General features: G+C 42.9%; 1 protein-coding gene across 2 annotated transcripts; it reads right to left on the bottom strand.

Annotated features, from left to right (window-relative positions):
* Positions 1 to 8,531: 8,531 nt before the first annotated feature.
* AS3MT (arsenite methyltransferase) lies at positions 8,532 to 27,305 on the bottom strand. 2 transcript variants are annotated; one of them, XM_086680753.1, is made up of 11 exons: positions 27,100 to 27,299; positions 26,868 to 26,908; positions 26,439 to 26,566; positions 25,364 to 25,514; positions 24,611 to 24,747; positions 23,812 to 23,881; positions 22,146 to 22,227; positions 20,587 to 20,718; positions 20,108 to 20,250; positions 17,157 to 17,291; positions 8,532 to 8,751 (listed from the first exon to the last, which is right to left on the bottom strand). In XM_086680753.1, coding segments are annotated over exons 1-11 (1,125 nt in total). In that variant the 5' UTR covers positions 27,101 to 27,299; the 3' UTR covers positions 8,532 to 8,646. The 2 variants fall into 2 exon arrangements, with proteins under 2 accessions (XP_086536879.1, XP_025773556.2); XM_025917771.2 differs by having other exon boundaries at positions 26,439 to 26,908; positions 27,100 to 27,305.
* Between the last annotated feature and the right edge of the window lie 222 nt (positions 27,306 to 27,527).

Raw genomic sequence — 27,527 nt, 5'->3', positions numbered from 1 at the left:
AATAAGTCAGACCCCCTGTGTATAGACAAATAATATGTCAGACCTCAGTGGAAAAAAATTCTATTTTTAGTTCCTCTGAGATACCTATTTGTTTTATTTTAAATATCAGCAAAGACTTAACTTATTTCTCCCCATTTATTAATACCACATCTCAATTCTGTGTCCTCTTTAAATTTTAAATAAAATATTGTATCTCCTTACCCCAATTCCTTTTTTCTCTTTTACTCATTCATTCATTCATCTAGTATATATTGTGTCTCTAATAAGTTCCAGACATTGTGTTATGTGTTTTAGAGCTCTAATATTGAATCAGAGGTTACCTCAAAAATCTTATCAGTAAAGACGTTAGGAAATGTGTGCTAAATAAGGACATATGCAGAATACAATATCAAATATCTTAAAAAGAAGTACAAATAAAGTGGAGGAATTGAGACTTCACAGCCTTTGAGTTGGTCCTTAAAGAACAGATAGGTTTTAGATATGGCCAATATAACAGCTAGTCCAGGAAAGGTGTCTCGGTGGGCTCAGCCTGCTGTAACAAAATATCATAGACTGGGTAGCTTAGACAGAGGAAAAAAATGGGTATTTTCTCACAGTTCTGGGAGCTAGAAGCCCCCGATCAAGGTCCTGTAGGGTTGGTTTCTAGTGAGAGCTCTCTTCTTGGCTTCCAGATGGCCTCCCTGCCTTCACATGGATTTGTCTCTGAATTTGAATGGGGAGGGAGAGAATGAGCTCCCAGGTGTCTCTTGTTATAGGGACACTAATCCTATTGGATCAGAGCCCCATCTTTATGAACTCATTTAACCTTAATTACTTCTTTAGAGAATGGTCTCCGAATAGAGCCACATATGAGGGTTAGGGCATCAACATATGAACTGGGGTTGTGGGGGGGGGGGATGGGGAGACACAACTATTCAGTCCATGACAAAGGGACTGAGAGAGAAGAAAGAGGGAAAAGGCATTCGAAATGAGAGAAAAGTATGCAGTAGATTGCCAAGGGAGCAGCCTTTTTGAAACATCATGTGGTTGATTTGGGTTCTATGGCTCATAAGGAGGAACAGCAAGAACAATGTTGGAAGATTGATTGGGCCAGTTTGTGGTGAATTGAATGCCACAGTGTTTTGAAATATGGATTTCATTCTGTAGCACTCAGGAGCTATAAAAAGTGACACGTAGAAGAGCTGTGTTATAGGGAGATTAACTGACCTCGCCACTGTCGTGATGCTGGGGCCCTGCCAACTTAGGAATTTAAGAAACTCCTGCCACTCAAAGTAGAAAAAAACCTTCATGATTTACAAAGCACTTTCCCGTCTGTTATCTTGACTGACCTTCACAATTAGAACTAAAGGGCACACCATTTCTCCAGCCACATGTAGGACAAAGAAACAGATATAGCTATCGCGTGCCACGGGAGTCCCCAGAAAAATGGGACACCACACCCTGTGTCCACGCCTGAATCACAGCTACTGCCACCGTGGTTTGGGTGGTAACTGCGAGTCTTAGAGCAAACATTAAGTTTTCCCAGATTGGCCAACATTCTTGATCGCAGCTGAGACTTCCTGATACATTTTTCAAACTTCTAAAAAAGTTTCGACATACAATAAACATACATAAAAGCATCTAAGACACAAATGTAAAATAGTTGACCATATCCTTTATCATCAGAACCCGTCTGAGAGTGAAAAAAAGGGTACTATTAATAATCAACCTAGTTTAAGGCTTAAACTGGGACAGTCCCAGACAAAGATTGTGTTCACCTTGTAGGAATTTATAATGGTAAAGCAACCATCCCCTCGTTGAGAAAGACCCTATATGTCCCTCTAGATCACACCCCTCTCTTCCACCCTACCCTTACTTTTATAGCAATCATTTCCCTTTTTTTTTTTTTAATTTTTTTTTTCAACGTTTATTTATTTTTGGGACAGAGAGAGACAGAGCATGAACGGGGGAGGGGCAGAGAGAGAGGGAGACACAGAATCGGAAACAGGCTCCAGGCTCCGAGCCATCAGCCCAGAGCCTGACGCGGGGCTCGAACTCACGGACCGCGAGGTCGTGACCTGGCTGAAGTCGGATGCTTAACCGAGTGCGCCACCCAGGCGCCCCCGTTTCCCTTTTTAATTGCTTTTTTTTTTTTTAATTTGGGAATTCCCAAAAGGCGAGCAAGGACAAACCCTATAACAAAACAGTATTACATTAGACCTAGTTCTAGTGGCAGTCACAATACTTTCTAGGCTGAACTCCCATCGTGCAAGTCATTTAAATGCCCTCAGCCTCGGTTTTCCCTTGTGTAAAATTAGAAAAACCAGCGTTGTGAAGGAGGTAAAAGAGTGTTATCTTCAGTAAAGAAACAACTTGGGGTATTTGGCACCGTGTATATCCACAATGAATCTTCCTCACTATCTTGAAAAAAAATCACCACTTTTAAAAGGTTGCATCAGGGGCGCCTGGGTGGCTCAGTCGGTTAAGCGGCTGACTTCGGCTCAGGTCATGATCTCGCGGTCCGTGAGTTCGAGCCCCCCGTCGGGCTCTGTGCTGACAGCTCAGAGCCTGGAGCCTGTTTCAGATTCTGTGTCTCCCTCTCTCTGACCCTCCCCTGTTCATGCTCTGTCTCTCCCTGTCTCAAAAATAAATAAAACGTTAAAAAAAAAAAAATTTAAAAGGTTGCATCAGCTTTATGGGCTCCTGTTATTTTTTTTTTTTTTTTTGCTGTTTTTTAAAAATTAATTAATTTATTGTTTCATTTACATCCAAGTTCGTTAGCATATAGTGCAACAATGATTTCAGGAGTAGATTCCTTAATGCCCCTTACCCATGTAGCCCATCACCCCTCCAGCAACCCTCTGTTATTCTCCATATTTAAGAGTCTCTTATGTTTTGTCTCCCTCCCTGTTTTTATATTATTTTTGCTTCCCTTCCCTTATGTTCATCCTGTTACATTATTTAGAAGCAAAAATAAAAAGACCTGCTTCACAACATTTCCCTGGTTAGATCCAATTGAAAGAAATAATAAGGTTAATGAGAAAAAGAGAATAAGGACAGTTAATAAAAGATTAACCACTAAGCCTAGAAGCCCCACAAGTCCTTCTGCACTTGCTGTGCAAACCTTTCCTCCCTAGCAACTTGACATTTTTGAGGCTTTGCTTTCTAGAGGATGTTCATTTAATATTCACAAAGAAAGTTATGTGATGGAAGCTTGTTAACTCTGGGAACAGAGAATAAACAGTCCAGGCCACCTCACCTGACACAATTAGGCCCTAAGTTATATGTCAAATTACCATAAGCGGCTCCAACACCCTGGTCCCCTCCTGCGAGCATCTCTGCAAAGCTGCACATGCCCTTCTTGGCTTTGGCTTGTAATGAATTAAATATCTAAGTCAGATTCCTAGATTAGGCCATAAATCTGCCATCGCTTGAACTATCATAGGGGGAAAACCCCCTCACTTGTAACTTTGTTGTAACTGCTAATTCCAGTCCTAAAACAGCCCACAAAGTCAGAAGCCTACAGGGGTCAGTAAGGTTGACTGGACAGGGATGAAGGCCAACAGTGTAATGGGACACTGAAGGAGAAGCCGTTACTCACTCTGGCCACAGCAACTGTGCACAAATGCACGAGTCATGATGCCAACACTTCCGATTTTTCAAGAGAAGCCAGAAATTCGTACTTTATGTAAAATCCTCTGGTTCATAAGCGGGGGCAACTAATTCAAACGATTTTAAAAGCACTGTGACCTCTCCGGAATCTAGATCCATACATCGGTTTCCAAGCCTGGAAGGGAACGTGGAGTGTACCAAGTTCAGCACCCCCTTAGTTTACAGACGGGGAACGTGACCCCCAGAGTGGACACGTGATTTTCCTATGGGCCAGTGCAGAGCCAGATGGAGAAAGAATGCCCACTCCCTGTCTCCTGCCTCACTTCTCATTCCACAAATGAGAAGAAAGTTAATGGCCGAAGCCTGGGTAAAAGTTAGCAGGCCCAAGTTTGGCTTACAGTGCGCCCGGCACGGTATCGATTTACCGTTCTACTATTTTACTCTCTCTGGCTTCTGGACAGCGTGTGTGAGGCAGTGTGCCATTATCTGAAGCATTAACGGAGTAGCATCAGGGCAGAACATTTGCGTCCCAAGTTGATTTTCCCCTCACCTGGGGCATGGCTCTGCTCCAGGAAAGGAGGGGCCAGCATGTTCCCATTGGGGGAGGGGATTGGCGCGGTCATCAGTCCAAGACAAGCAAGGCTCGCTCGGCAGGAGAAGATTAAGTACAGAACTTACATTCACATAACACTCCCATTAACCTCAGGGAGCTGTGCTTGCAGGAATGACAGGGTCAGCAGTTGAAGAGAGACTGGAATGAGGCAGTAAAGCTCAAGCCATAGGTTATGAGTAGGGCTGTGTAATTCCAGCTCCATATTTGCAAAAGAGTTTGTTTTTGTTATCTAGTGAGATCTTCCTCCACTGACTCTTTGGGCAGGGTCTTCAAAAGAACCCTTGTTTAGACCCAAACCGTGCTGTGTGTGTGCAGTTGAAGAAACTTGGCAAATCACACAAGTTAGGACAGGTGGCAGCGAAGTTTAGAAAATATGCTTAGCTGGTTTTGTCCGGCTGGCTCATTGAGTTCATCACATTGGATTGTTAGCCATCTGTGCTTAGGACAGTGCTTGGTACACAGTAGGTACTTAATAATATTGAATAAATGAAAGACTGGATGGATAGGTTCACATTCCTCTCCAGACTCATTTAGCAGACCTCCCAATCTAATAAGGAAAAATTAGGCACTCCTTTGCTGCTTCCTAGGTGTCATCAAAGGAAAGGCTGGGAATCAGTAAGAGAAGCAGGCTCTGCTTGCTGTCTTGGCACAGAGACATGCCCTTTTCAGCAGTGTATGGCTGGAGGGAGTGGGTGGGGCGGGGATCCTGTTTAAACTGCTGGGTTTCCTCCAGTAGGTAAGCTGAAAAGCCTCTGGAGGCTTAAATATGAATCCTCTCCCTGTGATGATGAAGGACTGAAAATACTGTATTTGATACAATAATCAATTAAGAGAAAATCTGCTCCTTAAACCCTTGAAGTCCACTATTTTTTTTTTTTTTAATGTAAGCTCTGTACCCAACATGGGGCTTGAACTCACAACCCCAAGATCAAGAGTTGCATGCTCTACCAACTAAGCCAGCCAGGTGTCCCATTAGTCCCATATCTTTTTATTTTAAGTTTTTACTTATTTATATTGAGAGAGAGTGTGTGCGCACACGCACACACAGCAGGGAGAGAGAATCCCAAGCAGGCCCCGCACCCTCAGTGAAAATCCCCATGTGGGGCTCAGACTCACGAACTGTGAGATCATGACCTAAGCTGAAACTAAGAGTTGGATGCTTAACTGACTGATCCACCCAGGTGCCCCAGTCCAATACCTTTTGACAAGTGTTTGTAGCTACAGAAGAATTAGGCACCTGTTTCGGTGGCCTTGCTGTTAGTAAGCATAATGTTAAAATGTATGAAATGATTGCCAAAGGTTAACAAGTAACCTAGGTGATTACTACCTAGGTGGTAGGTAGTCACTACAATTATTTAAACATTTTGTTATATTTGAAAACAGTCATAATACAATGTTGGGGGGAAAGTTGCCTGCTGTCAAAAGAGCCACAGACAGCTTCCTAAACCATCCTCTGGCAGTAAAAGAAGGGCTGGTCTTCTGCTGGTCCTGACTTCACATGCTGCTAGCTCTAAACCAGTAATAATTTAGGGGTGCCTGGCTGGCTCAGTCAGTAGAGCATGTGACTCTTTTTTTTTTTTTTAATTTAAGTAATGTCTACACCCAGCGTGGGGCTCGAACTCACCATCCCGAGATCAAGAGTTGAACACTCCTCCGACTAAGCCACCCAGGTGTCCCAGAGCATGCAACTCTTGATCTTGGGGTCATGAGTTCAAGCCCCACGTTGGGCATGGAGCCTACTTAAAATAAATAAAATAAATAAACAAACTAATAATAATCTAAACTACGTGCCACCCGATCTTTAAAAAAACTTCAGGCAGATGAGGAAACAAAGGCACAGAGATGTTAAATAACTTTCTCAAGGCCAAAATGCCAAGTGGCAGAGTTGAAAGGAAAAAAACTATCAAGTTTGGCATCCAGCCTTTTTTTTTTTTTTAGGGCTTCTTTATTTATTTATTTTTTATTTTTTAGAGAGAGAGAAAGAGTATGTATGAGCAGGGAAGGGGGTAAAGGGAAAAAGAGAGGAAAGAAAGAGAGAGAGAAACTTAAGCAGGCTTCATACTGACATGGAGCCTGCCGTGGGGCTTGATCCCACAACCCTGGGATCATGACCTGAGCCGAGATCAAGAGTCAAATGCTCAACCAACGGAGCCACCCAGGCACCTCAGCGTCAGGCTTTTGCTCCTAATCATTATTCCACACTGCCTCTCACTCTTAAATGAGATGTATCCTCTATGACGAGGGCCATACATTCCTAGTTGTCTATTTCACCTATCTTGAATATTTAAACAACCGTGTCTGGCATTTTTCCGAACAAAACGTGTTTAATTTGACATTATCTAATAAATATTTTTTCTAGACTCTAGGACAAATACAATTCTTACGATGTATATTTTTGTTAGAGAGTAACGTATAAAATATGTTATTCTTAGGAAAACACAATGCGAATGTCCACATTCCAGTTCAAAGTCATTCCCTCAACATCTTTTGAGAGAACTGAGAATTCAGAATGACAAATGATAGACTAAAACCTCCTCCCTCTAAATTTGGAGAAGCCTAATAAACCAAATAACCAGAAAACCCTTTCTTTTCATCCTTTTCCCCTCTAGTAGGACCATCTCGTGCTCATGGATGGTGAAGTATGCTTAATCCTAGCTATACCATTCTCACTAATGCGGTCGCTAAAGCAGGTGGTATGGTGACCGGGTAAATGCTGAACTCTAGAACCACGAAAGCACTGTTTAGAATCAAGGTCTAGAGGAATAGAGCTTAAAAGATACCATCCAGTCCTCTCCTTAGTCTGTAGTAGTATCTCAGGACCTACAGCCGAACCCATTCAGAAATCTGAGAATTTCTCCATTTTTAACAGCTCTATTGAAAGAGGGGTCTGGATGCTAGAATCCATTCCAATGTTTTACGAGGCCTAAATATTCTCATACCCTTAATAGAAAACCTCTTGGATCATGCCAGCTCCCCCTACCTCCTTGGGGTTTTTTTGCACTGAGGTCAGAGAAACTGGTTGAAATTTTCTCATTAAAATTCTTCATTGCTTGAAGGCTGTTATTAAAAAACTGATCAGTTCCTGATGACAAGGACCATGGCTTATATATGACTTGCACCTTTCTGTGTCCCCTGACAAAGTCTTCAAGTGCAACTGGACTTCAAATAAATAATGTTCTTCATTTCTAATGATAAAATCATCCTCAAATACTCCTCAATCTCATTCTTTAACTATGGAAACTAGATCTAAATCTTATACTTTCCTAAAAATTTAACCAGGGCACAGTTATAAAGGGGAAAAAAGCAACCATTTTTACATCTCCTACCTCCCTTTTTGAAAATTATCACTCTTGGGGCGCCTGGGGGGCTCAGTCGGTTAAGCCTCCGACTTCAGCTCACGTCACGATCTCGCGGTCTGCAAGTTCGAGCCCTGCGTCGGGCTCTGGGCTGATGGCTCAGAGCCTGCAGCCTGCTTCCGATTCTGTGTTTCCCTCTCTCTCTGCCCCTCCCCCGTTCGTGCTGTGTCTCTCTCTGTCTCAAAAATAAATAAACGTTAAAAAATTTTTTTTTAAATAAATAAATAAAAACTATCACTCTTGGGGCGACTGGGTGGCTCAGTCAGTTGAGTGTCTGATTTCAGCTCAGCTCACGAACTCATGGTTTGTGGGTTCGAGCCCTGAGTCGGGCTCCGTGCTGACAGCTCAGAGCCTGAAGCCTGCTTCAGATTCTGTGTCTCCCTCTCTCTCTTTGTCCCTCCCCTGCTTGTGCTCTCTCTCTCTCTCAAAAATAAACTTTTTTTTGTTTAATTATCACTCTTTCCCTGATCTGGTTAGGATTTATTACCAATAGTCACCACTATCTTGTATTCTTAAGGATGAACTGAGGTCAAAGAGATTTATTATTCATTTATTTTCTTCATTCCATTGCGCAAAAAAAAAAAAAAAAAAAAAAGTGTTTGATTTAAAACACCAATTATCTCAAGAGCACTCCTACCAAATTTGACTTGGCAAATTTTTTGGCGTGATTAGCATGATGTCAGTAGGAGCTTTGTTTTATGAGCAAACATGGTAAAAGTCCAAAAGGTGCTATGCAGGTCAGAAGGAAGATGTTCTTCCTGAGACCCTCTGCCAACTGTTATTTCTGAAGCCTTTCTTGCTCATTGGCCAGGACTACAGGCTGCTTCTCAGTTCCATATCTGACCACTAAGTGGCACCAGAACTTTGAATTAGCTAAGATAGAGAAAAACTCTTTAACCAGCCTGTAGGCCATTTGCTACGAACCTTCAATTAATACCTTCTAAAAATAATCCGTTATTTTTTACCAGTGATCTAGAATATAGTGGCTTTTTGCCATTTATTCTTTCTTGTGGTCTGTGCTGTGGAAAAGAGGAGATTAAAAGACATATGTAACTCATTCCTTAGCCTCCTGCCCTCGTCTTCTGGTCAGCTGTAACTTGTGCCACAGCAACTTCCAGCAACATCAGGCGGACATCTGGACTTCGTACAGTCAGACTCTTCTGCAAGTTTGAATGGATCTGTGATTATATCCTGTCAAAAGGCAAACCAAAACGAAAGGACAAGTTAAAGGTGTTTTGAGGTACCCAAACACTAATATTTCAGTTTGACTTAGGTTGATTTAGCTAGAAGATAGATAAAATTTTATGCTTCCATGGGATCCTTGGGGTAGCAACAGTCATTCAGCTATAAAGGTGGCCGTCTCGGCCTGAAGCTTCTGATCAAGTTATTACTCCTTTCAGGGTAACCTTCATCTCAAGCTTCTTAAAGGTGGTCCCTATGGGACCAGGAAAGTCGCACTTGCTTAATTTTGTTTTATGGGAGTCCCATTTGTATGTGCCTTTCACCCTTCTGGAACTGAATCCTGAAATGCTGAAACTTCTTCCCTTCCCTCACTGTAATTTCCAGGAACGTGTGCGAGACAAGAAGGCAAGTCCTAGCTGCCAGGGTCACCGTTAGCAATTGTTGATGTTCAGATGTTGAGATTGCCCGACAACGGCCAGCAAGATCTCAGGGCAGAGTGAGTGGAATTTTCAGGAGACAAGATGGAAGTCTTTATTTCTGCTCTGTTTACCTCCAAATGAGATGCCTCCAACAGCAGCACCAGTGTGGCCAGAGAAAAACCAGGCACAAAGGTAGGAAATCCAGAGCATGAACAAGCCACCTCAAATAACAAGAATGCATTCATGAAACATAAATGTACACTCTTACTATTGTTCGGTGGTCACTGTGAATAGGAGACAGGACAAGAGAGGCACAGACCCTACATCCATGAAGGACAGACTTATGGGCCACTCCCTTTACTGAAGTAACTTGCTAAGGGCCTCGGCCTCCCTGGCCCTCAGTTTCCACCTTTCTAGAATGAAGAGGCCTGCCTGGATCTGGGCTCCCTACCAGGGAAGCCAGCATCCAGCAGGGGATCCCCAACCCTGGGAGAGGGCAAGCTATGTCCCTCACGTCCACTCGCTGCACTGGAATTCTTGGTCAGAAGAGTTACCTCTCCTCCTTTTCCCCCTAGGGAAATGAGTTTCCACTCTTCTTCTTCCCACCCCATAGCCTGTCTACTAATAAGAGACAGTGATATCCATATCACTTCCTAATGCATGCTCCTAGCCCTAAACGATCTCAAGACTCAAAGGAAATAAAAGGTGAGACACCTTGATAAGCAGTCCTTTCCAGAACCAGCATCCTGTGATTCTGTGAAAAGTCTAAATAGAGAGAGGTAGGACAGCATACTGGGTAAGAACGTCAGCTCTAGAATCGGGCGTGGGTTCAACTTCACCGCTTTCTAGCTATGAGACCTTGGATTAGTACATTAATCTGTCTGAGTCTGTTTCTTTGTCTGTGAAATGGGGATCCCAAGGGTTGTTGTGAGGACAAAATGACACGGTGCCCTGAACACGTTACCTGTTCAATAAAGACTAGCTCCTCTGTGTTATTCCTACATTGTCCGCGCTGTTACCACCGCTGCCATTAACTGCCACGAGACAGTCCAGAGCACAGACCCTACGTGCATCATTTGAGACACTGCGGTGTGTGTGCCGAATGTAATTCTGTTCATAGCAAAACACACTTTCCTTGCCGGGATTAAAAATGAAGAAGGAGAAGAAGAAGAAGAAAAAGAAGGAAGAGAAGGAGGAGGAGAAGAGAAGGGGGAGGGGGAGGGGGAGGAAGGGCAGGAGGAAAGAGAAGAGGAGGAAGAGGACGAAGGAAAAAGAAGAATGGCTCTCAGAAACAGTCATCACTGAGAATCCTCGGTAGGGAGCTGTGCCTTCCATTACCCTACGGCGGCAGCTGGTGGGAAGAGGCATGTCCCAGCAGCCCACGCACGGCCTGCCTGTGCTGTGCTCCCGGTTTTATCAGAAAGGTCTTCCATAAAAAAGATATGAACGTCCTCCTCCAAGAGCACAAGGTTATATTTCTAGGACGCACAGCTGTTTCATTCTTTAAATCTTCCCTCACTGTCAATTATTGCCATTTCAAAACCTTGGCAGTGATCTAAAGACTTTGGCGCATCAGCAGGCTGAAAGAAATAAGGCAGATGAGAGAGGAGACAGCTGGGATAAACCAGTTTAAGTACGTGGCACCTTCCGGTTGGTATCCGAGGTCAGGAGGCCTCCTGTCCGCCCTGTGTGCACACGAGGAGGAGGGTCAAGGAGAGCCAGGCTGGAAGAAAGGGGTCTCTGTGGAAACCATCCTGCTTAACTACATGTTTGCTTTTTGGTTTTCGTTTTTTTACAGCCCGAGTCCACTGGAAATGCTGTGGTTGGAGGAAACGCTCCCTTTACTTGTAACTGTAATCTTCTGACAGCTTTTACAGCTAGAACTCAGGAAGCCAAGTTCCAGGAGAATTAGAATGATGAAAACATTTCAAAATACATATTGATTCTCACCAGCAAGGTTTTGTTATTGGTGAGCTCCCAAGCGTTTCAAGATACCAATAACACATTTGTGAAAGGTTACGTGGACTGAAAAGTCCAAAGTCAAATTTCTCTACTTTCCAAAAAGGCATCTTCTTAGAAAAACAGAAGAGTAACAATAGCAGAGTACTCAAGAATTCAATAAAGCAAACACTATAAATCACTCTCCAGCTCTAGAGGTGGCTTCTATACTTAGCTGGGGCTTGATTCATGCTGCGAATTGTGGCCAAACGAGAACAGATTAGGGTTTTTGGCTCACAGGTTCCTGCCTCTTGGGTTCAGTTAAACTTTCCCAACTACAAACTTACCATCTTGGAGAGTGATCTCTAAATAAGCTTTGCTCTTAAAGACTGCTTATAACGTGGGGCGCCTGGGTGGCTCCGTCGGTTGAGCGTCCGCCTTCAGCCCAGGTCACGATCTCATGTTCATGGGTTCGATCCCCACCTGGGCTCTGTGCTGATAGCTTAGGGCCTGGAACCTGCTTCGGATTCTGTGTCTCCCTCTCCTTCTGCCCCTCCCCCACTCGTTCTCTGTCTCTCATAAAATAAAATAAAACATTGAAAAAAAATTTTTTAATAAAAAAATTTTTAAAAGACTGCTTACAGTGTAACAAAAAGAGGAGAAAATGACATGAGTTACTCGTGCATCAATGTATGCTCAATGTATCCAAAATTAGTACAAAATACAAGCAAGAGAAAGTAAAATTTCATGGCAAAAGATTCAAAAATTTCTGGGCCAGGGGAGAAAGGGTCTGTGGGAGAATGATAAATCCTAGAACACAGTTCGAAGTGACCAAGAATCTTAATTAGCACAAATCTGTAACTATTTCTTGAGTCTGTATTATGTGCCAGGCATCAGGCTAACATTTTACATATATCATTCCAATTGAGCCTCACATCCTGAGGGAAAGAAGTGATTATTGCCTTCCTATTACACACGAAACTGAAGGTGTAGGGAAGTTTGGTAACATGCCCAAGATCACACATGCATGGCAGAGCCAAGGTCTGAACCTAATCTATCTGACTCCAAGGCCTGTGTCCTTACACCCCACGCTCTGCCTCTATCCTTGCATAAATATCAGTATCTTATTTCTTTGGGATTCCAACATGCAGTGCCTTGAGATGCATCACTGATAATACTCTGGTGAATGTTAGAAGTTCTATCAGCCGAAAGAGACTTGAGGGGGCTTGGGATGGTTCAGTTGGTTAAGCGTCCAACTTTGGCTCGCAGTCTGTGGGTTCAAGCCCCGCGTTGGGCTCTGTGCTGACAGCTCGGAGCCTGGAGCTTGCTTTGGATTCTGTGTCTCCCTCTCTCTCTGCCCCTCGCCGGTTCACATTCTGGCTCTCTCTCTCTCAAAAATAAATAAACAATAAAAAAAAAAAAAAAAAAAGAGGGGCGCCTGGGTGGCTCAGTCGGTTGGGCGTCCGACTTCAGCTCAGGTCACGATCTCGCGGTCCGTGAGTTCAAGCCCCGTGTCGGGCTCTGGGCTGATGGCTCAGAGCCTGGAGCCTGCTTCCGATTCTGTGTCTCCCTCTCTCTCTGCCCCTCCTCCATTCATGCTCTGTCTCTCTCTGTCTCAAAAATAAATTAAAAAAACGTTAAAAAATTTAAAAAAAAGACAGACTTGGAATCCATCACAAAGCCTGTTCTAAACAATACAATATTATAAATTAATAATTGATATAAAAAATAATTGTGATAGCATGAATGGGGGAAAGGATTAAATATATAAAAGAGAAAGGCAAAAAGGGATGCTATTGTCTATCATAACTACCTATGTGTCTTCTTCATAGGGTAGTTGTAGAAATGACATGAGATAAATACTGATAAAATGCTTGAGAAAATGCTGTATCAGGGGTGCCTGGTTGGCTTAGTCGGTTGAGCGTCCGACTTTGGCTCAGGTCATGATCTCACCACTCTTGAGTTTGAGCTCTGTGCTGGCAACTCAGAGCCTGCTTCAGATCCTCTGTCCCCCTCTCTCTTTGTCCCACCCCCACTTGCTCTGTCACTTTCTCTCTCTCAAAAATAAATAAAAACATTAAAAAAAAAGAAAATACTATACCAATATTTCAGATACTAGAATAATTCCAAAAATGAATCTAAAGTATTTTAGAAAATGTCATTTTAGAAAATAGTGGTATATTGGCTCAAATATACATTCAAGAAATTGAGATATGATAAAAATTAGCTTTTCAAAACAGAGGAGAATTGATTTAACAAATGGATAGGAAATTTTGAACTAGTTAATATTTGGGAAAATAGCCACACTGTACCTCAATATTTAGGCTGAAATAATCTCCAGTGGTTTAAAATTTTTAATGTGAGAAGCAAAGCCATGAAAGTACTAGAAGAATCTTCATGACTTTGGATTAAGCAGTGGATTCTTCTTAGCACTCACACCCAAAGCACAAGCAATCAAAAAAGAAAAAAAGAAAAGTTGGACTTCACCAAAATTAAAAACTTTTGTGCATCAAAGGACACTATCAAGAGAGTGAAAGGACACACACAGAATGTGAGAAAGTTTTGCAAAAGTATATCTGATAAGAGTCTAGTATCCAGAAGAGATAAAGAACTCCTACAACTCTACAATAAAAAGACAACCCAATTTAAAAATGGGCAAAGGATTTGCAACAATGTGGATGGAACTAGAGTGTATTATGCTGAGTGAAATAAGTCAGAGAAGGACAAATATATCATTTCACTCATACGTGGAATTTAAGAAACAAAACAGATGAACATAAGGGAAGGGAGGTAAAAATAAGATAAAAACTGAGAGGGAGGCAAACTATGAGAGACTCTTAAATACAGAGAACAAACTGAGGGTTGCTGGCAGGGTGTTGGAGGGGGGATGGACTAAATGGGTGATGGGCATTAAAGAGGGCACTTGTTGGCATAAGCACTGGGTGTTACAGGTAAGTGATGAATCACTAAATTCGACTCCTGAGATAATTATTACACTATATGTTAACTAACTTGGAGTTAAATTTAAAAAAAATTTTTTAATAATAAAAAATAAAAATGGGAAAAGGATTTGAATAGACATGTCCCCCGAGAAAATGCACAAATAGTCAACAAACACATGAGAGGATGCTTAGCCCCACTAGTCCTTAGGGAAATGAAAATCCAAACCGCAATGAACTACCATTTCACATTGACTAGGACAACTACAACCAAAACTAAACAAGGGTGCCTGGGTGGCTCCGTCATTTAGGCGTCTCTCTCTTTATCTCAGCTGGAGTCTTGATCGTAAGGTTGTAGAGTTCAAGCCCCACATTGGACTCCACACTGAGTGTGCAGCCTACTTAAAAAACAAAAAAACAAACAAAAAAAAAAAAACAAAAAAAACAACTAAACAGAAAATAACAAAGTGCTGGCAAAGATGTAGAGAAACTGGGATCCTGTACGTTGCTGGTAGGAATTTAAAATGATGTAGCCACTGTGGAAAACAGTTTCATGGGGCTTGAAAACTTTAAATGCGGAACTACCATACAACCCAACAATCCCACTACTAGGTATAGACCCAAAAGAATTAAAAACAAATACTTCAACAAGTACACAAAGCACATGTCCATTCGTGTTCACAGCAACGCTACTCATAATAGCCAAAAGCAGAGACAACCTAGTCATCTATCAACTGAATAGATACATAAAATATGTTATATCAATGCAACGAAACATGATCCAGACACAAAAAGGAATGAAGTACTGATACATGGACAAACCCTGCAAGAAGGAAACCTTAAAATTATGTTATGTTAAAGAATCTAGACACAAAAGGCCACATACAGTATGATCCCATGAATAGAAGATGTCTACAATAGGCAAATCCAGAGAGAGAGAGCAGACTAGTTATTGCAGAAGGCTGGGAAGAGGGGAGACTGCAGAATGACTGCTGAATGGGTATAGGATTTCTTTCTGGGGTGATGAAAGTTTCCCGGAACTAGATAGTTGTCATGGCTGCACAACCTTGTAAGTGTACTAAAAGTTACTAACTTGTACCCATTAGAGTGGTCAAAATAGTGAATTTTATGTTATATGAATTTTGCCTCAAAATTTCTCCAGTACTAAAAGAAAATATAGGTGGGGTCCCCGGCTGTCTTAGTTGGTAGAGCACGAGACTCTTGATCTTGAGGTTGTAAGTTCGAGCCCCACATTAAGTGTGGAGATGACTGAAAAAGAAAATCTTGAAAACATAAAATTTTTAAAAATTAAACACTAAAATGAAAATGAAAAGAAGAGGGGCGCCTGAGTGGCGCAGTCGGTTAAGCGTCCGACTTCAGCCAGGTCACGATCTCGCGGTCCGTGAGTTCGAGCCCCGCGTCAGGCTCTGGGCTGATGGCTCAGAGCCTGGAGCCTGTTTCCGATTCTGTGTCTCCCTCTCTCTCTGCCCCTCCCCCGTTCATGCTCTGTCTCTCTCTGTCCCAAAAATAAATAAATGTTGAAAAAAAAAATTTTTTTTTAGAAAATGAAAAGAAGAAAAGAATGGGGTGTCTGGGTGGCTCAGTCGGTTGAGCGTCCAACTCGGTTTTGGCTCGGATCATGATTTTGCAGTTTGATGAGTTTAAGCCCCGCATCAGGCTCTGCACTGGCAGTGAGGAGACTGCTTGGGATTCTGTCTCTGTCCCTCTCTCTTTGCCCCTTCTCCATTCACGCTGTCTCTGTCTCTCTCAAAATAAATAAACTTTAAAAAAAATAAAAGACAATATAGGTAAATTTATAATATTCACATGGAGGTCTTTGTAAGCATAACATAAGAGACAGAAATCATAAGGGAAATGAATACATAAAAACTGAAAATGCCAGGTGCCTGGGTGGCTCAGTTGGCTCAGCGTCTGACTTAGGCTCAGGTCATGATCTCACCATTCATGAGTTTGAGCCTCACATCGGGCTCTGTACTGACAGCGTGAACCCTGCTTGGGATTGTCTCTCTCTCCCTCTCTCCCTGCTCTTTCCCTGCTCATGCTCTATTCTCAAAATAAATAAAACTTTAAAAAAATTGAAAATGTCTGTTCAGGAAAAATAAGCACATAAAAAGATAAATGGCATGCTGAGAAAAAGTATTTCCAGCATATAATAGATGGTCTGTTACAGAACAGTAAGAAAAGGCAAATACCACTCTAATAGCAGATGGTTCAAGGAATTACAGAGGAAGTTCACAACGGATGAAACATAACTGGCCAGTAAATATACCAGAAGGTTCAATATATGCAAAATAAAACAACAAATTATTTTTTGCCCATCAGACAAGCAAAGATTAAAAAAAAATAATACCTAACATTAGTAAGAGGGCAGGGAAAAGGTATTCTCATGCATTGGAGGTAGGCATGTAGACGGGTACAGTCTTTCTGTAGGGCATTTTGACGATCTCATGAAGACTTACAAATATTTGAATATTTGAATAATATTTTCCAAGGTAGCTCTTAATCTTTTTTTGTATCTGGACTCCTTTGAGAATCTGATGATAAAGTAATAGACCCTTTCTTGAGAAAAATACACATACATGCCTATAATTTTAAGGGGTTCATGGATGCCCTCAAGTCCATTCATGGGGCACCGGGTTAAGAGTCTCTGACTTACTGTCTGGATTGGAAAAATAAAGTTATGAAATTAATTCAAATCATTTTGTAGATACAAATATGCTAGAAATGATTTATAGTGACCAACTAAGGGGCACCTGCGTGGCTAGTCGGTTAAGCATCCGACTTTGGCTCAGGTCATGATCTCACCGTTCGTGGGTTCAAGCCCCGCATCAGGCTCTGTGCTGACAGCTCAGAGCCTGAAGCCTGCTTGGGATTCTGTGTCTCCCTCTCTCTCTCTCTGACCCTCCCCCACTCGTGCTTTGTCTCTCTCTCTCTCTCTCTCTCTCTCTCTCTCTCTCTCTCTCTCTCAAAAATAAATAAACATTATAGTGGCCAACTAAAAGAATAATGATTTGTTTCTTGTTTCAGTAGCCTGTGGCAAGCATAATGTTTTTTTTAATTGTTCCGTTTGAGGGTAGGGATCTCAAGTCAAACAAACCTTTGATTCTAATGCAGAACACCCTCTACATGTTGACAGCTTCTCTCCAATTGGTCTGATCAGAAAATCTTGGGCAAATCGTGAATTCTTCAGGATAGCTGCTGTTTCTTCATCCACTTCAACAATTTCACCCTCCTGAAGGGTAGCAGAAAAAAAAACACATTTTTTTTTAACGTTTATTTATTTTTGAGACAGAGAGAGACAGAGCATGAACGGGGGAGGGTCCAAGAGAGAGAGAGACAAAGAACCTGAAACAGGCTCCAGGCTCTGAGCGGTCAGCACAGAGCCCGACGCGGTGCTCGGACTCACAGACTGTGAGATCGTGACCTGAGCCGAAGTCATACGCTCAACCGACTGAGCCACCCAGGCGCCCCAAAAAACGCATATTAAGATATGCCACTTTAATCTCAATAAAAGAAAAAATACGCAAACGTTTTACTAAGGAGTGGCCTTTTAGGATGAAATACTATACCTTATAATATGATTTTCTCTTATGTTCAGACCCTGCTGCGAGTTTCCTGCTTATTTCAAAATGGAACTGACCAGTGTCATAATCAGTTTTTGTTTGGTGGCAAAGCAAAAAAAAAAAAAAAAAAAAAGACACTCATTGCTCCAGTTGCCAGTCTCTCCAGAGACAGATGTAGAAAACCACTCTTATCTGAGCTTCACCTTATTCATCATTAAAATAAAGTTTTAAATTAAAAAATAGTTCTTAACGTGTTTTTCTGTGCGTCCGAGGGCGCCCGGGAGGTGTATAAAGGGCTCATGCCTTGGGAACCAGGAGATTCTGGGTTACCTAACCCTTCCCTTCAGATAAACTCTGCTTTTACCCCTTCATATACTGGGGTTATATAAAGCAATGTCTGACGCATGGTTAACTATTGGTGTTTTATTTTATTTTTATTTTTTTTAATTTTTTTTTTCAACGTTTATTTATTTTGGGGACAGAGAGAGACAGAGCATGAACGGGGGAGGGGCAGAGAGAGAGGGAGACACAGAATCAGAAACAGGCTCCAGGCTCTGAGCCATCAGCCCAGAGCCTGACGCGGGGCTCGAACTCCCGGACCGTGAGATCGTGACCTGGCTGAAGTCGGACGCTTAACCGACTGCGCCACCCAGGCGCCCCTACTATTGGTGTTTTAAAGAAGATTTAGCTTTAAAAAAATAATTCTGCTATTAAAACTCTTTTTTTTTTTTTTTTTTTTTTTTTGAGAGGCACTGTATCAGAGTGATGAGTTCAAAGGTCTTTCCCACTTTGATTCTGTGGCTCTAAGGAGCAGGCAGTACATTAAGGCACAGTGGATCGGTGAGAAAGCATTGGTGAGAAAGTACCAGGGGGTAATTAAGAAATCTTTTTGGACCAAAAAAAAAAAAAAAAAAAAAACTAGAGGTGGAAAACAGTAAACCCTTCTACCTTTGGAACGAATAATAACTATCTTGTCTTTACTGAGTTTTAAGATTCTATTTTTTTTAAGTAATCTCTACACCTAACATGGGGATCAACTTACAACCCCAAGATCAAGAATCGCACACTCTACTGACTAAGCCAGCCAGGACACCTATATTATTTACTCTCACAGAAATTCTACACAGTAGGTATTATTACCACCACTCTTCCAGTGGAGCCAACTATATCTCAAAGAAGGACTTATTCAAGTTTACCCAAGTAATAAATAATAGAGCCAGAATTTGAACCCAGGTATCTGATTCCAAAGCCTATACTTTTCCATTTTGAGGAAATAAAGCCTATTCTGCAAAGAGTAGTATTTTTTTAATGTTTTTTTTTTAATTTTTTTTAATGTTTTATTTATTTTTGAGACAGGGAGAGACAGAGCATGAACGGGGGAGGGTCAGAGAGAGGGAGACACAGAATCCGAAGCAGGCTCCAGGCTCCGAGCTGTCAGTACAGAGCCCGACGCGGGGCTCGAACCCACGGACCGAGAGATCATGACCTGAGCCGAAGTCAGACGCTCAACCAACTGAGCCACCCAGGCACCCCCAAAGAGTGGTATTAATATCAACATGTTGTCATTAAATACTAACAGTTCCTTGATTCAAGATACAAGTGAACAACTGAAATATTGTTGCACTATTGTGCAACTCCTATTCTTTTCCATCCTTCTCTCTATAATTGTCCATCCTTTTCCATTGTTTCTCTATAATTCCATTAATCTGATGTCTGAAGGATGCTTCCCATCCTTCCCATCCCTTTCCCATTTAAGAAAAGACTTTTCTTAGGTGTGATAGCAATACTGTGGTTATATAGGAGAATATTTTATTCTTAGGAGATGCATGCTGAAATATTTTAGGGTAAAATGTCACAATGTCTGCAGCTTACTTTGTTTTTTAAAGTTTATTTATTTGGAGAGAGAGAGAGAGAGAGAGAATGAATTCCAAGCAGGTTCTGGCTGTCAGCGTGGAGCCCGATGCAGGGCTTGATCCCACCACAGTGAGACCATGACCTGAGCTGAAATTATGAGTTAGATGCTTAACTGACAAACCATCCAGGCGCCTCTGCAACTTACTTTTAATGGTTCAGTGAAAGCATACACACACACACACACACACATACACACACACACACACACACACACACACACACACACACACCCAATACCAGAAAACTGAGAAGCAATGCAAAGTTAAGAAAAGTACCTGGATTCCCAAGGCACCTGGGTTCAGCATCCAATTCTTGACTTTGGCTGAGGTCATGATCTCACAGCTTCTTGGATTCGAGCCCCACATTGGGCTCTGTGCTGGCAGCGCAGAGCCTGCTTGGGATTCTCTCTCTCCCTCCCTAGCTGCCCTTCCCCCAATGTACTGTCTCTGTCTTTCTCAAAATAAATAAATAAACTAAAAAAAATTTTTTTTAATAAAAAAAAGAAAGAAAAAGTACCTGGATCAAGGGTAAGAGTAGAAAGAATACCCAAAGTACAGAAAATTTTATTTACCTTAAATGTGAAATTTGCATCAAATATTAGTTCTTTTTCGTGTCCTGTGATTCCTCCATTGTAAATAACTTGGCATCTTTCAGCTGGTCCTGTCTTAGGGAGTTTGAAGAGGCGAAATGTTGCAGAAACAAAACGACAGTCACCTGAAACAGAATTTACCCATGATTCAGCTCCAGCACCCAAATGGCTATTGGTTTGCTTAGCAGATGAAGAGCATATATATTATCAAGGCGATTTTCTTCTTTGCATGCCATGAGTTATCTTTCTGGCGAGTTCACTTTATTTACTGAATAACTTCGAAGTGCTTTATACCAAACTTTGGAGGTTGCTGTTAAGCAGAAGACAAGATGGAGGTTTCCAGATGATCCAAAGTCTATCTCAATGGGGCTCACTCACTACACACTTCCTAATCACCACATCTGAACCATTTAGGGAGCAGTTTTAACGTCCCCTCCCCCCCCACCCCCGCTCTTTCTTACCGATCACTCTTTCTAGTTCCTCGTTTCGAACTGTAATGAGGTTGGCACTGACCAAACGTGGGCGGCAGAAACCAATTTTCTGGGCAAGGATGGCAAGGTCCTTCCAGTACAAAGCACCACCCAGGCACTCACCTAAAAACAAAGAAAAATCACATACCAACCCAAACAACTAGGTGTTCAGGAAATTACTCTTCTGTCAAACTGATGAGGATATGGTGCTTGTTAAAACATAGGGCCTAGAAATAGAAGAAGGTCCTGAGTGTCCCCCCAAGATCTTAAAGTCACAATCAAAATCGAATATACTAGCTAATGGCCTCTGGGAACCATTCTTCAAGACAGTCACTAATGGGCTAGTTCCACCCAGCTGCAATCCTATTTTGGGATTGAGTAGGTCACAATCTGAAAAGCACTATCTATGTGAGGAAAAAACATATAAGAGATAATTTACAAAATTGCCTTTTAGCTCCAGATTATCATAATGATCTGCTACTAGAACAATAACTACTACTAATATTCATACTAATTTTTAAATTTATTACATCAACAAATCAGAAACAATCCAAGTGATTACCCATAGAGAAATGGTCAAATAAAGTACGGTGCAGCTATATACTACAGTTGTATAATACAAACATTTAAAATGCATTTTTAAAAATCTTAGGCTTAGGAAACATGCTAAATAAAATTATAATACTAAATTCTATATACAGCATGTTCCCAATTTTATTTTATTACACACACACACACACACACACACAAACACACATCCTAAAAGGATGTATACTAAAATGTTAAAGAGGTTATTACTAAGTTACATGATAAGTAGTATTTTTTTCCTTTTTCTTTTTGTGTTTTCCAAAGTTTTAACAAGATTCACTTATTACTGTATGACAAGAAAAAAGTTAACGTAATTTATTTTTTTAAGTTTATCTGTTTCGAGAGAGAGAGAGAGTCGAGGGGAGGCGCAGAGAGAGAGAAGGGGACAGAGGATCCAAAGTGGGCTCTGTGCTGACAGCAGCGAGCCCGATGTGGGGCTTGAACTCACAACCCTGGAGCTCAAGAGTCTAAGGCTCTACCGACTGAGCCAGCCAGACTCTCCTAAAAGCAAGAACTTTTGATTTCATAGTCAGATTGACCACACACATGCCTTCATCTCCTTCAACTTCCAGAGACTCTGTAAAAATGACAGTGAGGAAATAAACACAATAACGATGCGGACAGAAGGCGATTGAGGGGGCTTCGGTTCCAGAACGGTTGCCCTCATTTCCATGCTACAGTTTTGAAAGTCCTTTTCATATCCACTATCTCATTTAATCTTCATAACAGCCCAATAAGGTAGATTATATTATTATCTACATTTTACAATTTGGAAAACAATGACTCCAAGAGACTAATTAAATTGTCCAAGGTCACACCACTCTGGAATGGCAGAAGTGGAAGAAAACATAAGCCTAATCCCACGTGTTCCCATGTCACAAAGCCTCATCCTGGATATTAGCAGACCGGAGCTCTGTACCTGAACAAGTATCTGCCGTAAAACAAAACAAAGCAACACCTACCCCACAAAACTCGGCGTGTCCTGATTCCTTCTGGCAATTCAAGGCTAGCATAGACGTCACTGAAATACAGCTCCCCTCCATGCTGAAACAGCAGTATTAGTCCAAACAAGGTTAAAGATGACATTAGTCCCAGATAGCAAAGAAAGGAATGAGGAGACAAAATCAATTTTAAAAACCAACAGAACTAACAAATCACAGCTGCCTCCCTAGTCACAAGCAGTAACCGCATGCCAAGATTTTTTTCCAGCGCCCTACCCAGCAGGTAATAAAATGACTTTCCAAGAGTGTTTCTCTCCTAAATAAAGAGACTCAAGTTACTTAGAATTTTTGCCAGTCTGAACCAAACGCAGTCCCAAGTAGGTGTATAACTAGTGGAAATAAATGGTATTCCTAAATTCTTCTAAAAATTATATAACTTTTGTGATGTAATAATACACTATATTTTTTTAAATTTCTTTCGTGTTTTTAAATGTTTGTTGATTTTTGAGAGAGAGAGAGGGAGCACGTGAGTGGGGGAGGAACAGAGAAAGAGGGAGACACAGAATCCGAAGCAGGCTTCAGGCTCTGAACTGTCAGCACAGAGCCCGACGCGGGGCTGGAACTCATGGACCGCGAGGTCATGACCGAGCTGAAGTCGGCCGCTGACTGAGCCACCCAGGTGCCCCAATAATACACTATATTTTTAAAATATTGTCCTTAAAATCTCAGACATATGGTGATCAGGAATTTTAAGATTGTATTTAGCTAATCTCAAGGGCTTAGAGTCTAGATTGAACAGTAATGTCTCCACCTTTTAGAAGTACATCTTGGTGAAGATAGTAAGCTGGTCTATAAGGTGGTATGTCAATTAAGACATTATTAAATTATTTTTACATAGATATTCTTGTTTGATCTCTCCAACAGCCCTAGAACCCCCAAATCTCAGAATCTCGTATCTTCTATCATGAAGATACACGTCTCATGATATATATGGAAGGTATGGAGCTCCAGCAAGTTCTCCTTTTAGAAAACAGTTAATTTAAAAGTTCTACCTTCTTTCACTTCCTGAAGATCTAGAATCCTGACAGAGACAAAATAAGCAGCCGTGAGAAACACTATACAAGCTAGAAGAATATATTCATAGCAGCCTTTAGTAGTCAGTCCCAAAGTTCCTGCAGGTTCTACAGATGCCATTCCAGGAGCACGTACAGCAGAGAACAGGAGGAGAGACAGCAATAAGGCAAATATTTTAACATGTTCAATGACTACCACGACTCTCAGATTTATGACCATTTACAATGTGAGAGGAAAAAGAATCCATGTTTAGGGTATTCTTGTCACACCCCTTTGGCCATCCCTTTTTGCAAAATTTTTTTAATATTTTATTTATTTTTGAGAAAGAGAAAGAGAGAGGCAGAGGCAGAGGGAGACCCAGAATATGAAGCAGGCTCCAGGATCTGAGCTGTCAGCACAGAGCCCAATGCGGGGCTCGAACTCACGAACCGTGAGATCATGACCTGAGCCGAAGTCGGACGCTTAACCAACTGACCCACCCCAGGCGCCCCCCCTTTTTGATTTAGGGAATAAATTACAAGAGTTTGAGCTCTCAGCTCAATGGAGCAAGAATAGGACAGGCCCCACTGCTCTTACTGGCACGTAAAGCCCACTTGTCCCGGCCTTCCCTCACCTTCAGCACTCGGTGAACCTCCTGTAGCACTTGCTGCTTATCAGGCACAAGGTTAATGACACAATTTGATCTAAAAAAGAACAGATGGACTGTCAGGCAAATTTGCACACTACCCAGAGCTCTTCAAATCCTTCAGTCCCTGAAGATGTCTTTCATTGTTTTCTCAAAGCTACCTCATTCTTCCTGCCTCCCTCCTCTCTTCCCCACACTCAGCTTTGCCCCCCAGGTTAAAGGAGATAGACAGTGTTTAAAAGCACAGTAAATTGTTAGCAAACTTGAGTGTGCAGGAAAAGAAGGCAGGCGCACTGATTTGTTTCTGCCCTCGTGGTCACCTTGCAACAGCACGAAACCTGGGACCAGACGCCTGCTGCACAATGTGTTCCTTATGCCACGTGGAAATAGGCGAAATTCCTCAAAAGCAGCTTGGTCAGGCGTGTCACGTGGGCATGATTTGACAAAACCTCAAAGGAAAAGGGGAAATGCAGATCCCTACACCTTGGTGTGACGATAATACTAAAGGTAACGGGTCAGTGTGTATTGTATGAGCAGACTCAGTGGTCCTGCTGGTCTTTTGGGCTCATTGGGTTCACGGTTAAGTTTAAAATCAGTTCTCTCCTGGGCTAGTGTGTTCTGAGGCCAGTGGACCACAAGCGCCTGAGGGCAGCTCCCTCTCTTTGTGAAGTCAGGCTACGTTTAGTTTAACACCTTAAATGAGAGAAGTTCAGCAAAAGGTGGCGACATTTGTGTTCAGTAGGAAATGAGCTATAGTCACAAAAGCTATAGTTATGTAGAGACCCACATAACAATATCATAACTCTCATTCTTGATTCCAGTCTCCTCCAACTTCTCTATGTAGCCACGATGAAAAGTCACGTTGGGGGTCTGGAAGCCATATTTTTCCATGTGATATTCAATATACTTTTTAGCCACTTCTACCTAATAAAACAAAACCCAAAAAAGCATATGTGAATTTGATAATCATTTTTTTTAATATACTACTTTTTTATTATAAGTTTCCTGCTACTCATGGAATATACTTACCCGAGACTATTTTGGGGAAATGTTCAATACTTCTCTGGGCATGTAGTATATATTACAGCCTGGGATAACTCAAGAGAGCACAAACTCCCTGCTCAATACATGGATTTTTCTTTAATTCAGTAGGTTCCACACCCAACATGGGGCTTGAACTCATGACCCTGAGATCAAGAGTCACATGCTTCACCAACTGAGCCAGCCAGGCACTGAACGAACTCTTCACTCAATAACAAAATCTTTCAAGATAGATAGTAGAAGGAAGGGAAAAATCGGACTCTGTTGGGTCATCAGGAAATACATGGATCAGGTCAAACCCCTGACTCTGTTCTCCCAGAAGAGCCCCTAATTGTCAAAGTTCTCAGCTTTCGGGGCAGGAGGCATACTGGCACAAATGAGCATCACATTTAGCAGCCTTCTTAGATTATCCTTGAAGAGCCGCAACGGAAACAGCTTTATCTCTAAAAGAATGCCTGTGAGAAGTTTTTCCTCCTTGTCCTCCAAACCACTGCCTCACCTGACTCTCTGTCATGTCTATTCCAGTGACATGTCCCATCTCACCAACCAGCTGACTAAGCGCATAGCAATCTCGGCCACTTCCACTGCCCAGGTCCAAAATCCAGCAGTTTTCCAGATGCTCGGGGATGACCAGACCACAGCCATAATACCTGGGAAACAGAAACTACATACAGATCCCCCCCACGTCCTTCTGACCTCCGTCCTTCCTTTCTGTCCCTCCTTCATCATTCACCGGATTTCTATTTAGGTGTTTAGTTTCCCCCATTAAACCGGAAGCTCCGTGGACACTGGGACTCTCTCTGCTTTGTTTACCATTATATTGTCGGGCGCCGTACCAGGTACAAGACAAGACAAGGCATGTACCAGATACATGGCAAGACAAATAAGCCATTTACAGTAACTGTGGAATAAAAACATTTAGTTAGGCATTCGCTGAACATTTACTACAGGTCCAGAACTGGGCTAGGCACGGAGAAGAAATGTAACACAAGATTTCTGTCCCCTAGGGGTATTTAACTGGGGAGGTAAAACATGAGCACAGAAAACATCTCCCATGATTTATTGACAAATGGAGTGGCACAGGCAGTAAGTGCTCTAGTGGTTTAGGGAAGACAGGGCTCAAGGATTGGAGAAAGCTTCACAAAGTAGGTAGGACATCAGTGAAGTGTTGGAAGGGCAGGATTCGGAAAGGAGAAAGGGGAAGGAAGGCATTCCAGATCAACAACGGCATGCGGGGCAGGAGGAAGGGAAAGGTCTGGCTACAGTAGTGTCGTGCCTCAGAGGGATGGGGTTGGTTAGGAAGGGAGGGCCAAACCTGACAGCCTTGAATGTCAGGTCCAACGTGTAGAAATGTATCCTGAGTAAAAGTGGGCGGGAGTGAAGGGGGCGTGTCATTGGAATTTCTTAGAGCTGGTAAGATGATCAGCGCTGTACTTTACCAGTTTTATGATAGACAAGGCAAACTGGATGGATTGGAGGAAACGGATCAATTCCCTAGGGACCGTATCAACTCTCTTTTGAAAAAGCTGCTGTCTAAAGTCTTTAGCGGGCGGGGGCAGCCCAGGGCACTCTACCTCAGGGCTACTTCTTCATGTACTTTATTCAAGGCTTCCCGGATGTGCTTGGGGACCGGCCTGGCTGCCGTGACACAGGCATTGGTCTGGAGGTCCGCTGATTTCTTCAGCACCTGCCCATAGTAGGTCTGACCAGGGGGCAAGGGCGGGTGGGGGTGGGGAGAGAGAAGAGCCGGAGCTGGTGAGCGCAGGGTAACGGCTCCCATGCCCACCACCCCATCTCCACACATTCAGGCCTGGCTAGGCTTGCTCCCTGCAAAGCTCTAAGCTCAGACTCTGCCCTGCACCCTCCCCTCGCCCCTCCCTGATCCTGGGGTTGGAGGGGGGAGGGGAGGGCAAGGGCGCAGGCCGGGCTGGGCTTCCAAAGGCCTAGTGCTCCCACTCAGCCGAGGCTCCTTCTTGGCCATTACAGGTCCTTCTTGCTGGCACCTGCACGTCCTTCCGGATCTCAGCGTCTCGAGGGGCGGCCACTGACAGAAACGGGGGGGGGGGGGGCGGGGGGGAGGGAAGGAAGCTGAAAGGTGAAGGTGCTGAGCACCTGCAAGGGGAAAGGGGCACGCTAAGATAGAGGGGTGGTTAAGGGGCACGCTGGCGGGGGGTGATAGGGGGGTAGTGATTCAGGGGCACGGGGGCACGGGGAGGCGAAGGGCAGCACACTCACTGTCTCCTCGGCTTCTGGACTCCGGGACTTGCGTTCCCGGCAACTAGCTCCCCCGGCCCAAGGCTCCTGAGGCCCCGCCCCCGCGACAGGCAGGCCTGACCTCCCGCGGGGCGGGCTTCCCGAGCTTGAGCAGGTAGGTGGTACCAGCCCGCCCACCCCGTGAGGCAGGAACCTGCCGCCGCTTCCAGCAGCTTCCAGCACAGGCTGACCGCCCGACCTCACCTCGCGTTCTGGCCCTTCTGGGCCCAGTTAGTCTTTCCAACCGGAAAGAGGAGATTGCTATTAACTAGTATCTTCCTTTATTGCTCCGCTGTGATTTTCGTGTTGTAAACCTCCTATGCGGACTTAAATGAACACCCATATGATTTTTGCCCCTGTGGGGAATGGAAATCACCTATTCTCAATCTTTTTTTTTTTTTTAACTGAAG

This window comes from Puma concolor, chromosome D2 (genome assembly GCF_028749965.1).
Source record: "Puma concolor isolate L17-30 chromosome D2, mPumCon1.1.hap2, whole genome shotgun sequence".
NCBI classification, from domain to species: domain Eukaryota; kingdom Metazoa; phylum Chordata; class Mammalia; order Carnivora; family Felidae; genus Puma; species Puma concolor.
Note: the sequence above shows the minus strand (reverse complement) of the source record. Positions and strands in the feature narration are given on the sequence as shown.